The following is a 17895-nucleotide window of genomic DNA, read 5'->3' as shown; positions in this document are numbered from 1 at the left end:
CAGTACCTCAGAAAACAGTGTCTCATAATTTGTCTCATGAGCTACTTTAATCCTTCGCTGCCATAGGTCATGAAGAGCTAACAAAATTTAGCGAAACATCAAAAGCCACAACATGTACACTATATTGCCAAAAGTATTCGCTCCTCTGCCTTCAGACGCATATGAACTTAAGTGACATCCCATTCTTAATCCATAGGGTTTAATATGACGTCGGCCCACCCTTTGCAGCTATAACAGCTTCAACTCTTCTGGGAACACTTTCCACAAGGTTTAGGAGTGTGTTTATGGGAATTTTTGACCATTCTTCCAGAAGCGCATTTGTGAGGTCAGACACTGATGTTGGACGAGAAGGCCTGGCTCGCAGTGTTTGCTCTAATTCATCCCAAAGGTGCTCTATCGGGTTGAGGTCAGGACTCTGTGCAGGCCAGTTAAACTCTTCCACACCAAACTCGCTCATCCATGTCTTTATGGCCCTTGCTTTGTGCACTGGTGCGCAGTCATGTTGGAACAGGAAGGGGCCATCCCCAAACTGTTCCCACAAAGTTGGGGGCATGGAATTGTCCAAAATCTCTTGGTATGCTGAAGCATTCAGAGTTCCTTTCATTGGAACTAAGGGGCCAAGCCCAGCTCCTGAAAAACAACCCCACACCATAATCCCCCCTCCACCAAACTTCACAGTTGGCACAATGCAGTCAGACAAGTACCGTTCTCCTGGCAACCGCCAAACCCAGACTCGTCCATCAGATTGCCAGATGGAGAAGCGTGATTCGTCACTCCAGAGAACGCGTCTCCACTGCTCTAGAGTCCAGTGGCGGCGTGCTTTACACCACTGCATCTGACGCTTTGCATTGCACTTGGTGATGTATGGCTTGGATGCAGCTGTTTGGCCATGGAAACCCATTCCATGAAGCTCTCTACGCACTGTTCTTGAGCTAATCTGAAGGCCACATGAACTTTGGAGGTCTGTAGCGACTGACTCTGCAGAAAGTTGGCGACCTCTGCGCACTATGTGCCTCAGCATCCGCTGACCCCGCTCTGTCATTTTACCTGGCCTACCACTTCGTGGCTGAGTTGCTGTCATTCCCAATCGCTTCCACTTTGTTATAATACCACTGACAGTTGACTGTGGAATATTTAGTAGCAAGGAAATTTCACGACTGGACTTGTTGCACAGGTGGCATCCTATCACAGTACCACGCTGGAATTCACTGAGCTCCTGAGAGCGGCCCATTCTTTCACAAATGTTTGTAGAAGCAGTCTGCATGCCTAGGTGCTTCATTTTATACACCTGTGGCCATGGAAGTTATTGGAACACCTGAATTCAATTATTTGGATGGGTGAGCGAATACTTTTGGCAATATAGTGTATGTTAGATCCAACACCAACTAAGCTCTTAAAAGAGGTATTACCTGTAATCTCAGAACCTCTTCTTAATATTATTAACCTCGTTATCCTTAGGACATGTCCCAAGAAACTTTAAAATGGCAGTTATCAAACCGCTTATTAAGAAGCCACAGCTTGATCCTAGAGAATTGGCTAATTATAGACCGATTTCAAATCTCCTGTTTATATAGAAAATACTAGAAAATGTAGTGTCCTCCCAACTATGTTAATTTCTACAGAGAAATAGTATATTTGAACAATTTCAGTCAGGATTTAGGCCCCATCACAGTATAGAGACTGCACTTATCAAAGTTACAAATTACTTGCTCTTGTCATCTGAAATCGGCTGCATTTCTCTTCTAGTGCTTTTAGATCTTAATGCTGCCTTCGACACCATAGATCACAACATTCTCTTGAATAGGCTTGAGAATTATGTTGGCATTTGTGGACTTGCATTAGCATGGTTTAGGTCCTGTTTAGCAGACTGCTACCACTTTGTCTGTGTAAACGAGGAATTGTCAAATCAAACAAAAGTTTAGTATGGAGTGCCACAGGGATCAGTTTTAGGGCCTCTACTTTTCTCCTTATATATACTTCCCCTGGGAGATATTATCAGGAATCGTGGAATAAGTTTCCACTGTTATGACGATGATACCCAAGTTTATATTTCTTCAAAACCCAACAAAATTTCACAATTGTCCAAATTAGCAGAGTGTATCAGTGAAATCAAAGATTGGATGGCCAGAACTTACCTTCTACTGAAAACAGAGGTACTAATCATTAGATCAAAAACCTCTAAAAAATAAGCCACTAAAATATAATTTGACTCTCAATGGATGTACTGTTACGTCGTCTTCTACAGTGAAGAACTTTGGTGTTATATTTGATACCAATCTGTCCTTTTAAAATCAAATTTCTAATGTTTGTAGAATAGCATTCTTCCACCTCAGAAATATTGCTAAGTTATGACACATGCTCTCTGTTGCTGATGCCGAAAAAATAATTCATGCATTCATGACCTCAAGACTACATTTTTACTTATGCATTTGGCAGACACTTTTATCCAAAGCGACTTACAGTGCCCTTATTACAGGGACAATCCCCCTGAAGCAACCTGGAGTTAAGTGCCTTGCTCAAGGACACAATGGTGGTGGCTGTGGGGATTGAACCAACAACCTTTTTGCTTATCAATTCAGTGCTTTAGTCCACTACACCACCACCACTCCAGACTAGATTATTGTAATGCATTACTGGGAGGATGTCCAGCAAGTTCAATAAATCAACTTCAATTGGTTCAATATGCAGCAGCGAGAGTGCTGACTAGAACCAAGAAATATGATCAAATTAGCCCCATTTTATAATTGTTACATTGGCTACCTGTTAAATTTCATATTAATTTAAAAATGTTGTTAACTATATACAATGCTTTAAATGGTCTAGCTCCGCAGTACTTAAGTGACCCTCTACCACACTATATTCCATCACGTTCATTACAATTGCAAAATTCTGGCCTGTTAATAGTTCCTAGAATATCAAATTTCACAAAAGGAGGTAGATCCTATCACTGTTTGGGATGCAGACACACTCACTAGACTAAATACTCATCTATTTAGCCAGGCATACACCTAATTTATCAATCAACTCACAATTAGGCTGCTTTAGTTAGGTCTGCCAGAAACAGAAACATTTATCATGATCTATAACTCTGCAAAAAATTTAATGGCATCTACACTAATATTATTCTATTTGTTTCCCTGTTTCAACCTCGGGATTCATATGAGTGTCTCTGAGTGATGACGACTAAATGCAGCCGGTGCCAGCCAGACATCACTTCAGTCTGTAACGATGGACTTCAGGGGATGAACTGATGCCAACCATAAGACATGGAATACTTCATACGCCACTGCCTGAACCTTGGACTTAGGGATATGCCTCACCGAAATGACCTGCCGGTTGAACTGCAATGCACCTCACTGATCTCTGCCTGCATCACCTTGGTCTAATGATGGACTACACTCTTAAAATGGAATACATAGACTATCAATGAATTGCCAACAAAAGCCTTCATCAGCCAACTAACAAAGGACAATGCATCTATGTGAACTTCTGCAGTTAATCCAGGATGAACTTCAAAGACATCAGTCAATAATCTTACAGTTCATACAAAATCTTTGTTTAAACACTGGCCTTCAACACTTACTTAGTTTACTTATTTTAAACCATGACTTGCACTGCTTAGAAAATAACTAATATTGGCATTATATTCATGCTGTTAGCCAGAGGGGAACTGGCCCCCACAGTGATCCTGGTTTCTCCCAAGGTTAATTTTCTCCATTAATCAACATCTTATGGAGTTTTGTGTTCCTTGCTACAGTCACCTTGTCACTGTGGTTCTAAATACAATTATTATTTATATACACAATTTATGATCATAGTTAATCAAACTACACAATGATGACTCTAAGACTTATAGATATTACTGTTTCATTTTCTGTTAATGCATGATTTTCTGTAAAGCTGCTTTGAAACGATGTGTGTTTTGAAAAGCACTATACAAATAAAAATTACTAACCCTAACCCTTGATCAAAACATAATAAAAGCTCTGCTAGATACTGTCTACCATGGTAAATTTTTATGTATTTAGATTACTGTTTTGGAGTTATTGGGAAGTGTTCCCTATCTGTCACTCACTCGACGTTGGTGTCGATGTAGTGACACTAGGGGTCACTCTTGGGAGCCCGAGACACCTCTGGTCTTTGATAAAAGGCCAATGGAAATTGGCGAGAGGTCGCATGCCACTCCCCCGAACATACGGGTATAAAAGGAGCTGGTATGCAACCACTCATTCAGATTTTCTCTTCGGAGCCGAACAGTCATGCTCATTGAGCTGAATACTACTGTTCATTCACCTGCTGGATCTGACAGCGTATTTCAGCGGCTTCTCCCTCCTCTGCACTGGTGCACTGCAGAGAATGCCCCTGGGCGCTTCGGCAGAAAAACTAGAGAGTATATTTTCTGAAAGAGCATTTTTCCCCTCTAAAAGACTATATATATTTCTCTAAAAGAGCGCACACACGGAACGTCTTTTTAAAGACGCGTCTTTTTAAAGATGCTTTTCCGATTGTGTGTTATTCCTGGTTGTGCTCGTTATCTCTCACCTTCTAACGGTCACGATCACTGTCTTTCGTGTCTGGGCACTGCTCACGCGGAGACAGCGTTCGTGGATGGTCACATTCTCATTGCGAGAATGTGTCCATGGCAACGTTGCAGTCGCGGCTCGCCTTCGTAAGGAAGCGAGCCACCCCAGAGGCTCCCGCCTCGGTCCTTTTACCCACGGGTTTGAAGCCAGCGCGGCTAGCACTGGGGGCGATTTGGGGACCCCAATGGGACCGCCTCCGCCGGGTATCCCCCCGCGGACCTCCCATTCCCCAGCACGCTCGTCTGCCCCGATCGGGCTTCCGGGTGAGTCCGCCGGCTCGTCTCACGGCGAGTTCGACCTCTTATTCGGAGCCCGCGAAAGTGATGAGCTCTCGAGCGCAGCATCGGAGAGCGGGCTCGTCCAGTCGGAAGCCTCAGCTGGGCTCCTCCCTTCGGGGTCGTTCGCCCAGTCACAGGCTGACGCGGAGATGACGACATGCTTTCCCGGACAGCCGCGAGCGTCGGTTAGAGTGGATTTCACCGCTCTTCCCTGAACCCTCGCGGCTCGGTGATTGGTTCCTCCGGCCCGGCCCCGGCGTGGAGCCCACCGCAGGAAGCCGACGCCACCCGTCTCATAGCCGGCACCGAAGAACCCACGGAGGTCTTCGAAGCGCCCCTGAGACGGGCGACCCAGGGACAACGAAACCCGCTGCTCTGGAGCTGGTAAGCAGATCTTCTTTTTGTTACCTTTTGCATTTAAATTGCTCTGCATGCCCAAGTGGCTGCAGTACTCAAGAGCTCCACAAGAGTGGTTTCCTTGTTCCCTGGGTCACATATTCGGTGTGTACGGCTGGCATCACGACCACCATCCACCACTCCATTTGGCAGGTTGGCGCTCCAGCGGCGGTCTCCCGCCCTGAGCGCCCAGCTGTGGCACAAATCCGCCCCCGATGTGACAGTCTCCACGGGTCATGAGGACAGGCCTCTTCCTCCCTCGTCCCAGGCTGTTCCGGGGGTGGTCACAAGGAGCCAGGTAAGTGCTTCGATGTCCTCGGACTCAAGCTCCGCCCCGCCGCGAGGCCCCACCCGCCGGTACAGTACCGAAAAAAGGCGGTGGGTTGCGGCCAATCTTGGACCTGCGAGTACTGAACCGGGCCTTACACAGACTCCCGTTCAAGATGCTGACGCAAAGACGCATTCTAGCGAGCGTCCGGCATCAAGATTGGTTCGCGGCGGTAGACCCGAAGGATGCGTACTTTCACGTCTCGATCCTTCCTCGACACAGACCCTTCCTGCGGTTTGCGTTCGAGGGTCAGGCGTATCGGTACAAGTCCTCCCTTTCGGTCTGTCCCTGTCTCCTCGCATCTTTACGAAGATCGCAGAGGCTGCCCTTGCCCCGTTAAGGGAGGTGGGCATTCGCATTCTCAACTATCTCGACGACTGGCTAATCCTAGCTCACTCTCGAGACGGGTTATGCGCACACAGGAACCTGGTGCTCTCACACCTCAGCCGACTAGGGCTTCGGGTCAGCTGGGAAAAGAGCAAGCTCCTCCCGGTTCAGAGCATCTCTTTACTCGGTTTGGAGTTGGACTCAGTCTCCTTGACGGCGCACCTTACGAACGAGCGCGCCCAGTCGGTGCTGGCCTGTTTGAAGGCGTTCAAACAGAAAACAGCGGTTCCACTGAAACATTTTCAGAGGCTCCTGGGGCATATGGCATCCTCGGCGGTGGCCACCCCGCTCGGGTTGATGCATATGAGGCCGCTTCAGCACTGGCTCTAGACTCGAGTCCCGAGACGGGCATGGCGCCACGGGACACACCGCGTGGCCATTACGTCGGTCTGTCACCGTCTTTTCAGCCCTTGGACCGACCTCTCGTTTCCACGAGCAGGTGTTCCGCTAGAACTGGTCTCCAGGCGCGTTGTGGTCATGACAGATGCCTCCAAAATGGGCTGGGGCGCTGTTGGCAACGGGCACCTAGCCGCCAGCCTCTAGACGGGTCCGCGGCTGCGTTGGCACATCAACTGCCTCGAGTTACTGGCAATTCTGCTCGCCCTGCGGAGGTTCCGGCCGTTGATCCAGGGCAAGCACGTGCTAGTTCGGACAGACAGCACGGCAGCGGTAGCATATGTCAACCGCCAAGGCGGTCTGCGCTCCCGCTGTATGTCATAACTCGCCCGCCGTCTCCTCCACCGGAGTTAGCAGCACCAAGTCGCTGCAAGCCACTCACATCCCGGGCAACCTCAACACTTCGGCGGATGCGCCGTAACAACAGGTTACCCTCAAGGGAGAGTGGAGACTCCACCTTCAGGTGGTCCAGCTGATTTGGAGTCGATTCAGTCAGGCACAGGTGCACCTGTTCGCCTCCCAAGAATCCTCCCACTGCCCGCTCTGGTACGCCCTCACCGAGGCCTTCCTCGGCATAGACGCACTGGCACACAGCTGGTCCCCTGGCATTCGCAAATATGCGTTTTCCCCAGTGAGCCTGCTCGCACAGACCCTGTGCAAGGTCAGGGAGGACGAGGAGAAGGTCGTCCTGGTAAGCACCCTACTGGCCCGCCCAGACGTGGTGCTCGGACCTCACGCTCCTCGTGACAGCTCCCCCCGGGCAAATTCCCCTGAGGAAGGCCCTTCTTTCTCAGAGAAGGGGCACCATCGGGCACCCGCGCCCAGACCTCTGGAATCTCCATGTCTGGCCCCTGGACGGGACGCGGAAGACCTAAGCTGTCTCCCACCTGCGGTGGTAGACACGTTCACTCAGGCTAGGGCTCCCTCTACGAGGCGCCTGTATGCCTTTAAGTGGTGTCTGTTCGCTAAGTGGTATTCTTCCCATCAGGAAGACCCCCAGAGGTGCGCAGTCAGATCAGTGCTTTCCTTCCTGCAAGAGAGGTTGGAAGGGAGGCTGTCCCCTTCCACCTTGAAGGTGTACGTTGCTGCCATAGCAGCACACCATGACGCAGTCGACGGTAAGTCCTTAGGGAAGCATGATCTGATCATCAGGTTCCTAAGAGGCGCCAGGAGGCTGAATCCCTCCAGGCCACGCCTTGTTCCCTCATCGGACCTCTGTAGTTTTTCAGGGTCTACAGAGAGCCCCCTTTGAGTTTTGCAGTCAGCCGGGCTTAAGGCACTCTCCTTGAAGACTGCCCTCCTGACTGCGCTCACTTCCATCAAGAGGGTAGATGACCTGCAAGCGTTCTCTGTCAGCGAAACGTGCCTGGAGTTCGGTCCGGGCTATTCTCACGTGATCCTGAGACCCCCGACCGGGCTATGTGCCCAAGGTTCCCACCACTCCTTTTAGGGACCAGGTGGTGAACCTGCAAGCGCTGCCCCAGGAGGAGGCAGACCCAGCCCTGTCGTTGCTGTGTCCGGTGCGCGCTTTACGCATCTATTTGGATCGCACGCAGAGCTTTAGAATCTCTGAGCAGCTCTTTGTCTGCTTTGGTGTACAGCGTAAAGGAAGCGCTGTCTCCAAGCAGAGGATCGCCCACTGGCTCATTGACGCCATAACTATGGCATGTCTCGCCCAAAACATGCCACCCCCGGTAGGGCTACGAGCCCATTCTACCCGTGGTGTAGCGGCTTCTTGGGCCCTGGCCAGAGGTGCCTCTCCAACAGACATTGCAGAGCAGCGGGCTGGGCAACACCCAACACCTTTGCAAGGTTCTACAACCTCCGGGTGGAACCAGTTTCGTCCCAGGTAGTGGCACGCAACACAAGCGGATAAGCCCGGGATAGCCGGCCGGGTGTATCGCTTGCACATAGCGCCTTCCACCTCCTTTTGAGCTGAAGACGTGCGCTGTTAATTCCCAGTAGTGTTCACAAAAGTTGTTCCCTGGTTGACTTCCTCCGAGCCCTGTGGCAGTCGAGTTTTCGGAGAGACTCGCTGCCGGCCCAGTACACGCGCTAACTAAGAGCCCGGTTCTGGGGTAGGTGCTCCGCATGTGGCGGTTCCCTGTAAGGCTAACCCCATGCGATCTATATCTTCCGCTAGTTCGTTTCCCTACTGGCAAACTGCGTCTTCCTTGGGCAGAGCCCCTCAGTCTCCATGTTGTAGTAACTCCTCCCCCATTGGGCAGGATCTACCTTGAAGGCTCTCCACATGGTTGGAAAGACCATGTGATGTATTCTTCCACTTAAAAATCCCCCCTCTCTTGGGGCGAGGTGTGGTCTCCGCGGTGTCCTCCCCTTGGGAGGGACACCCCCGACTAGACCTGGCGGCCCAGTCAGATAATCCCCCTTCTTTTTAGGGAGTGGAAAAAGAGAAGGGGAAAGAGGCCACGACTGCGTTAAGCCTGTCTCTATCTCTGGGTAGTCGACTTGTCCCCAAAAAGGGCCGTTTGACACTCATAACTGTGTTGGGGGAGGTTACGTGTCGACCTGGTGCGCTGGCTATGAGGCACACAGCAAGTCTGCCCACCACACACCGCCAGTTCACGTAACACAGTTCAGCCTTGTGGCGTTTTGTATAGGGACCCCAGTGTCACTACATCGACACCAACGTCGAGTGAGTGACAGATAGGGAACGTCATGGTTACTGGTGTAACCTCCGTTCCCTGATGGAGGGAACGAGACGTTGGTCCCTCCTGCCACAACGCTGAACTACCCGCTGAAATGGCCGGACCTTATATCGGCTCCTCAACGTAAAACCTGAATGAGTGGTTGCATACCAGCTCCTTTTATACCCGTATGTTCGGGGGAGTGGCATGCAAATACCACTCGCCAATTTTCATTGGCCTTTTATCAAAGACCAGAGGTGTCTCGGGCTCCCAAGAGTGACCCCTAGTGTCACTACATCGACACCAACGTCTCGTTCCCTCCATCAGGGAACGGAGGTTACACCAGTAACCATGACGTTTTCTTCACATTCAGAGATGCCAGATATTAAGTGTTTTATTATTTATAAATTTTTTATTCAAAAAATTATAATAGGAACGTAGCATTCAATAACATTTGCCACAGGGACAGTGAATACAGATATCTGACTGCTACAGGTTACTATGGTGTATGCGGAGGCACTAACCCAACTAGGTCAGCTTAGAATAGAATATTATGAAATATATGAAATATATAAAAAAAATATATATATATAAAAAAAAAAAACACAAGAAGACTTAATTAGAAATGCTTTTTTACCACAACATTTAAGTATGTGGGCATTTCACTTTCGGTGTCATTTTTGCCCTGATCCATGGTTTAAAATCTAAATGTGTTTTCTGTGAACTCTTCTGCTCTCATAGATTCTTTACGACTCACGATTCTGGAGTCAGATTCTGGTGCTAAAACGGAGCGTTCCAAATCCTTCGATGAGGGTTTGGATATCTACAGAGAAGAGGGGAGAGGGTACGTTTCCAGTCCCTTAAAGCTACAGGATATGATATATGATGCATAACAGCAATACTTTGCCCACATGGTTGAAGAGCCAGTGAACTGTCATTGTTAATGTGCTGCCTCGGGCACTAAATGACCTCTGTGTGCTTATTATCTGTACAGCAGGTCCATTAAACACACCCATGGATTCAGGGGCCTTAGAAAGGTGAGTGAGACTTCAGTCATAGAGATAATAAATGACTGTAACTCTCCAGTTAACTGCATAGTGATTAGTTCACACATTATACTGTAGACAAAGGTCTGTTCAGTTAAAATGCATCAATACAGCCATCTTAGCAAACATTTGTGAAAAAACAGAAGAAATTAGCAGAAATGTATGTAGAATTAATGCACATCCAAAAGTAACAAATACTGATTATTTCACAGGCAGAAAACAAAGCAGAATTTAGTTATGCATGCAAATATCTGGTTTGCTTGCTCCTAACAAAACTAATATGGATAAACACAACTCTGAATATCTTTAAAAGATTTGAAGCCACAAACTTGTGAAATTCAAGTGCCGTCTGAAGTTGAACTACAAAACTGAGAACATATCTCATAGAGTTTTCAGTCACGGTTGTCAAGCAGGATGAATTGTGCATCATGCTGATAATTGAATGAATAATCCCTGTATGGCATGTTCAGGCTGTTGATAAGTCCTCTGAGGACTCTGGCTCTGGCTCCAGAAGAGACTCTACTTCAGACATCTTTACTGATGCCACAAAGGAGGGTCCGCTTCATTTCAAGCAGATCAACTCAGATAAGGGCAAGGTACAACACCACCAAACACGACGATTTACATTTAGACATTCATGTGTTGTATTGTTCTGGGGTCCCAGAATGAAAGGGTCTTCAGAGCAAACAGCTCTAAAGTGTTGTAAGAGCTATTACAGCCAACAATTTTTGGCTTATACAATGCAACATACTGTAAAAGTGTTGCAATATAGGACGTCAAAATAGGTGTAACCTTTGAAAAACATTTCATGTCTCATAAAGAAGTGCCAGAGGTTTTGGCTTATGCTGTACTTTACTCCATTTTCAGACTTAAGCCCAAAGTATACTTTGGCTTTGATGTGAACGCTTAGCATCTGCGTACAGTCGAACACTCAGCCTTTCAAAGTGTACTTCATTTGACTGTGCGTGCATACACAGGCAGTTGGCTCATGCTTGCTACGATGGTTATGAGATACTGGACTATTTTCTGCAGGAATTTAGACCCATAAAGATGTCTTTATATTCCTTCAGACTCGAGTTAAACAAATGCAGGTATCTTCTGACCTCCTCACACACACGCTCTTGACGTGCATATCTACTGTAGATGTTTCTAAATTCGTCTCCTGATGTTTACTGGTGATTACATCTTCTAGCACTTCTTCTTGACAACAACGGCATAATTGTGAGTGTTGCCACCTTGTGGAGCCACTAATTATTGCAAATTTCCAGGCACATGCACATTCTGTGCATTGAAAGATGCGTGGTTAGAAAAATTGATCTGCACACATTCAGTGCTTGAGCACACTGCTGATGATGAAATTTGTATCAAGCGTCCTGTATGCAGATGCCTAGCATTCGCGTCTAACCAAAGTATACTTTGGGCTTTAAGCTGCATCCCAATTCACATCCTTCAACAACACATTTTAAAGTATATACTCTAATTACTTATTGGGACATTACACCATTATTGGGATATACTAGGTCAATGTCTTGATACTCTAGATCCCTTTGCTGCTTTACAGTATGTAAGCATTAGCGCAGTAAACTTCTGCCTTGTATTCTTCATTATTTTATACAAGTGGAAAAGTCGAATGGTGAATAGTTGTTCACCATTTAGAATACCTGAATTTGAATTGAATTTGAATTGAGGTATCAAATAGGATGTAGAATTGCAATTTGAAATTAAGTAGATTTAAAATGGAATTAAATTAAAAGAAATGCATAACCGTTGTTAAGTTTCCTCAACTTCCTGTGGGGAGTGGCCAGTTCAGTTGGAATACCAACCTATCAATTGAAAGGAAGCTAATTCTGAAAATTAGAATTTTGCCCAACCCTGATTAAAAACTCCTTTTCTGAAGCACAGGTGCTTGTGGGTCATATTAGTAAAAAATAATAATAATAATAAAAATACGTGCAATAATGCACATTTCGAAAATCCCTCTAAAATGGTACACCATGCAATCACCTTTGGCATCCTATTTTCAACACATTATGCTTTGGGACGCACTAATGCTAATCCACATACTTGTGTAGTACAGGTAGTATGCGAATTGGGATGTATATAATAATGGTATAATATGCAAGATGAGGTATTGTAAATAAATAGCATCTTAATGATTCTAATTTCTGTTTCTCTGAAGCGTGTTGGCAGTGGCATGCGGCCATGGAAACTGATCTATGCTGTGCTTCGTGGCCACTGCCTCTACCTGTACAAAGACAAGAGGGACAACTCTCAAACCGAGGATGAGCCTCTGCCAATCAGCATCAAAGCCTGTTTGATTGACATCTCCTACAGTGACACAAAGCGGAAGAACGTGCTGCGGCTGACTACGTCAGACTGCGAGTACCTGTTCCAGGCAGAAGACCGTGAGGAAATGCTGTCCTGGATCCGAATCATTCAGGAGAACAGCAACTTAGATGAAGAGGTGATTGATCAGCAATCACCACAATTACACAATGATTACATTTTTTCATCAAAAATCATTCATTAACTAAATCTGAAAATGAACAGTAAAGCCATGAAATACCCATCATTCGAAAGCATAGAGGAATAAACAATTTAAGATCATTGGATAGCATCTGTGACATACTGTTGATTAATAAAGAAAATAATTTAGACATCCCACATATTGTAAAAACAAATAAAACTCATTGCACTGAAGTAAACGTTGTAATAGAGCACACCAGTGCCTGTGCACTTTTTCAGCCATCTTGATTCCAGAAGTATATTCCTATGACATTTTTCCCCATAGGGATTTAATAAAATCCTTCATAAAAGAGTTGTAAGCCATGAACCAAACAAACCAGCTCTGAGGTGAATCACAACATTACAAACTTTGATTTAAAGCAACAAAAAAAAAAAGTAGCTGAAAACTGGACAAAAAGACTAAGGTACAAGACTGTTTACTTAAAGTTGTTAATGAGGAAATGAACTACAATCCCATGAAGCATTGTGAATTAAAGTTGTTTATTATAAGTATAGAAATAATATATTTGAATTTATTTCTACATTTTCTGATGTATGTAAATATATAAGTAGTTTGAGTGTGTAGATAGAGCTTTTTAGCCATGTTTGTTTGCCATGATTCTCTGTCTTTACCGGGAAAAAAGTTTAACATGGACTGATGGCTTCAACAGAAGCATATACCGTTGATTAACAACCTTGGAGCTTATAATAGGTTTATAAGTAATTGTTAATAAACAATTCCCCAATGGAAAAAAATAATGAATCTGACCGCATGCCACAGATCCTGTCCATAGAGCTTAACTTTAATTGAACCTGGAACATTCCTTCATATTATAGGACAAGTCTATTCCAGGCCTAGGACCTGACATTGATATGGTGGATGTTTTGGACCTTCCTATGTCACATGAAGAAAAAACCCTATTTAAAGCCTTTCTTACAATAGGTAAACACCACCTCAGGGCTTTTCTTGAAAGGAAACACTAACTTGTCAGGAAAACCACATGACATTTAGACTATAGCGTGTCACGTGTCTTCTGACAGTGTTCTAAACAAGCCCTCTGGTGTGTTTGGGGATTCCACCCATACATTACATCTGCTCATCTGATACCAGCTTTTGTGCCATCTCTCTTTCCTTCTTTCCTTGTGTAGAATGCCACTGTTACAAGCACAGACCTCATCAACCGGAAAATAAAGGAGTACAACACTCTGATGAGGTAAGCAGGAAACAGAGAGGAAGAGTTCCCATCAATTCGAGTTCACTATTGTAGTTCTAGAGATTGACTTGGTGTTTTTGTTGCAGTCCACCCAGCAGTAAGACCGAACCGTCTCCGAAGGCTTCGCGTCAGTCGCTGAGCATCAGACAGACATTGTTAGGTGGTAAAGGTGAGAGTAAAGCCACAAGTCCCCACTCACCAAACAAGGACCACGACAGGAAAGCCATGCATAAAGGTAGCAGCACATTACATCACCAGTACCAGTGGGAAGTCTGGCGTGAAATCAACGTGTCCTTGCATTGATGCGTTCTCGTTATGGTTGTCTGTGTATAGATGAAACGAGTCCACCCAAAGATAAGGGCGCATGGAGGAAGGGCATCCCTGGACTGATGAGAAAGCCATTTGAAAAGAAACAGTCTCAAGGAGTCACGTTTGGAGTAAGACTAGATGACTGTCCTCCAGCTCAGACCAACAGAGTAAGAACGTCCTCTCTCACTTTTCCTCTTTCTAGAACTGTTTTAGTTTGACAGTGCTGGTATAAATAACGTCCTGTGAGCTCTCCCTAGAACTAATGTTTTTCATTTTTTGAGTGCTGTTTAAATGGTTGTTGGTTTATATATGAGTCATTGACAAATGAGGTTTTCCAAGATAAAGTAAAATATGATAAAAAATGGTAAAATGGATAAAAATATTAATTAAAATTTTTGCTCCTTGAATACATTTGAGTGTACACAATTTAATAATTATTTAAAAAAAAGGGTTGCAAATATTTAAACGTATTTATTTTTATTTATATTATTTTTTGAGTCATAAAAATGTCAATACGTTTTCTTAGCGTTACTTCTTTTGACCTGAACAAAATCTGTCTTTTCATAAAAATGTAATAAAAAGGGGTCCTCTCTGTTTTATGTTTTTCATGTCACATAACAGAATGGCTTCCTGCATGTTGGTTACACCAACTGACTTTAATGGACACAAAGTTTTTCACATATTAATACTATTATTCACATATTAAAAATATTATTCACTACTTGTTTATTTTAAATAAGTAATTATACAAGATTATTCCAAAATAAATAAATTGCCAATATTTTTTATTTATTTATTTATGTATTTTCTTTCAAGAATTTCAGCTTTTAATGAGACTTTTATTTATTTGTTTTTGTACAGGTACACCAATAAGACATTTTTGACTTTCAGCTCCAGATAAAATATTCAAATGACTTTAAACTCAGAAATTGAAAACATGTTCATCATAGCAGAGGTGCATTTAAGTAACTGTTTGGTAACACTTTACAATAAGGTTCCATTTGTTAACATTAGTTATCAACATTAGTTAACATGAACTAACAATGAACAGTACTTTTACAGCATTTATTCATCTTAGTTAATGTTAATTTCAACATATATTAATACATTTTTAAAATCAAATGTTGTATTTTTTAACATTAGTTAATGCACTATAAACTAACATGAACTAACAATTGTATTTTTATTAACTAACATCAACAAAGTTTAAATATGCTGTAAGAAATGTATTGTTAATTGTTAATTCATGATACCTAATGCATTAACTAATGTTAACGAATGGAACATTATTGTAAAGTGTTACCAATTATTTTTTGTGTGAATTGCATTTTTTATGTATTTTTGAAAAACAATTGATCCAGACAAAAATAAATAAATAAATGAAGTGTTATGTCGTTGCCCCTTACTCTAACTGTGTACTCAACCTCATGGTTAAAGAGAGAGTTCACCCAAAAATGAAAATTCTGCCATCATTTACCAACCTTTGTCATTTCAAACCTATGACTTTCTTTCTTCCGTGGGACACAAAAGGAGATGGTGGGTAGAATGCTAGCCTTGTTTGAGAGTCATTATTCACTTTCATTGGATCTGTGCAATCAAATGGTGACTCAGGTTAGCATTCCTTTGGAACAAAGTCAGTCATACAGGTTTGTAACAACATGAGGGGGCGTGAATGATGAAAGACTTTCATTTTTGCAGTAGGTGAACGATGCCTTGAAGGTATATATTACATCACGTTATAGTTATTACATTTGAAAATGGTTCAGTTTTTCTAATTTTTGTGACTTGTTTTGTATCTCAAGAATCAGAGTGTTGATTGTGGACTCTTGTCTTTGTAAGCAGCTCACACTCATGTGGCTTACAGTTTTCTTGGCTTGCTGAGGGGGTTTATATTGGTTTGCAGTTAGTTGACTGAGCCGTGTGTGTTTGTGTTTCAGTTTGTTCCTCTGATAGTGGAAGTGTGCTGTAAGCTGGTGGAAGAACGAGGACTGGAATACACGGGCATTTACAGAGTGCCAGGAAATAACGCTGCCATCTCTATCATGCAGGAAGAGCTCAATAACAAGGGCATGGGCGACATTGATATTCAGGATGATGTGAGTGCACCTCCTGTATTCTCTCTCTCCTCCATAAACACTCCAATGAAAAAAAAAACCCCTGTAATAATATTCTCTATTCTTGGACAGAAATGGAAGGACTTAAATGTGATCAGCAGTTTGCTCAAATCATTCTTCAGGAAACTTCCCGAACCTCTCTTCACTGATGGTAAAAGTCCTTTTGGAATTCCCTTGCCTGAGGCTCTCTGTGACTCATTTATGTATTTATCTCTGGCTTGTGTAACAACGGCTGTGCAGTTTGCCATCTAGTGTCTGTGAGTGAAATAGACTCCCAGTATCATTAGCCGACTTGGCTGAAATACTTTTATCTGGCTCACTGTAGAGAGGTATGCAGACTTTATTGACGGCAACAGAATAGAGGATCCTGTGGAGAGACTCAAAGTGCTCAAGAGACTGGTAAGCAGCTCTTTACCTCATATGATAGATTTTTTTTTGTATTGTTAACAATCTCACTGTATGTTACGGCAGCCCTGAATAAACCTCTGATTTCTCAGCTTCACGAGTTGCCTGATCATCATTACGAAACACTGAAGTTCCTCTCCGCACATCTCAAGACTGTAGCTGAAAACTCGGAAAAGAACAAGGTAAAGCATTTGAGGAAATCCTAGAGGACGTACACACAGGATGTGTTCTTATGAAATGCAATAGAATGGATAGAAGTTGCCAGATTCTCAGCGACAGAGATTCTTACCATTGTTTTTACAAAACAGGTTGTAAAAAAAGAGTTTCTTGAGAATATTCCATGCAATTTAGGTAATGAGACTCTTCCATGATATAACCCTCCTCTGACATTGTAGCAGACAGACATTGCTACTGTAAACACTAAATACGCTTAAGATGATTGTCCCGCCCACAGCTTCTTCTGATTGGTCCTCTGTTGTAAAACTGACATTGTTGGGCTGCACTGCATAACAAAATATTGCCTATTTTTAACTTGACGTCATGTTTTAAAACTACAATGCTCATGGCGTAAGACACTGAATAAACAGCGCGATGAGGTGCATCACCCAAAGACCAACAGGGTCAATGACATGACACTCATTTTTTGTCTATTAAGTTATTTAAAAATACATTAAAAATGCAGTTCATACAAAACAGTTACTTGAATACACCCCTACTATAAATAAATACTTTCATTTACTGAGTTCAAAGTCATTTTGATATTTTTGGGGGGCTAAAAGTCTTAAATGTCTTCGTGGTGTAAAGGTCTGGAGACAGTCAAGAATAAGTCTCATTAAAAGCTGAAATCCCTGAAAAAGAAATCTTGGCAGAAATAGTTTTGAATAATCTTTTTTTTAAATTATTTCCTAAAAATAACTTGTTTTAAAATATTATTAATATTTGAAAACCTTTGTCCAGCAAAACAATGTCAGGTGGTGTAACCAACATGCAGAAAGCCATTCTGTTTGTCATGTAAATAAATAAATAAAACAGACAAGTTTGGAAAAATATCAGTTATTTTGATATTTGTATGAAAAGGCACATTTTGTTCTGGTCAAATGGAGTAACCCTAAGAAAACTAACCATAAGAAAGACATTCTTGACTCAAATAGTTTATGATATTTGTTTGCAAAAAAAATAAAAATCTTTTTTATTTTTAAATGAATGATTAAGTTGTTTACATACTCATGTGTTCAAGGAGTAAGGAAAGTATTTAAATAAATTTTTCTTGATTTTTACGCAACTTA

General features: G+C 43.4%; 1 protein-coding gene across 7 annotated transcripts in view; it reads left to right on the top strand.

Annotated features, from left to right (window-relative positions):
* LOC127434231 (rho GTPase-activating protein 21-like) overlaps positions 1-17895 on the top strand; it is a 196415-nt gene that overhangs the window by 166223 nt on the left and 12297 nt on the right. For 6 of the 7 annotated variants that reach the window (XM_051686807.1, XM_051686808.1, XM_051686809.1 and 3 more), the window contains 11 exons: positions 9758-9860; positions 10011-10053; positions 10533-10658; positions 12242-12526; positions 13717-13781; positions 13868-14016; positions 14115-14257; positions 16028-16186; positions 16277-16355; positions 16530-16603; positions 16702-16791. In XM_051686807.1, the coding sequence (XP_051542767.1) occupies positions 9758-9860; positions 10011-10053; positions 10533-10658; positions 12242-12526; positions 13717-13781; positions 13868-14016; positions 14115-14257; positions 16028-16186; positions 16277-16355; positions 16530-16603; positions 16702-16791 (1316 nt within the window). The remainder of the gene's footprint in view (positions 1-9757; positions 9861-10010; positions 10054-10532; positions 10659-12241; positions 12527-13716; positions 13782-13867; positions 14017-14114; positions 14258-16027; positions 16187-16276; positions 16356-16529; positions 16604-16701; positions 16792-17895) is intronic. The other variant, XM_051686805.1, reaches the window with a different exon arrangement.

This window comes from Myxocyprinus asiaticus, chromosome 44 (genome assembly GCF_019703515.2).
Source record: "Myxocyprinus asiaticus isolate MX2 ecotype Aquarium Trade chromosome 44, UBuf_Myxa_2, whole genome shotgun sequence".
NCBI lineage: Eukaryota > Metazoa > Chordata > Actinopteri > Cypriniformes > Catostomidae > Myxocyprinus > Myxocyprinus asiaticus.
The sequence above is the reverse complement of the archived record's forward strand: the minus strand, read 5'-3'. Positions and strand labels throughout refer to the sequence as shown.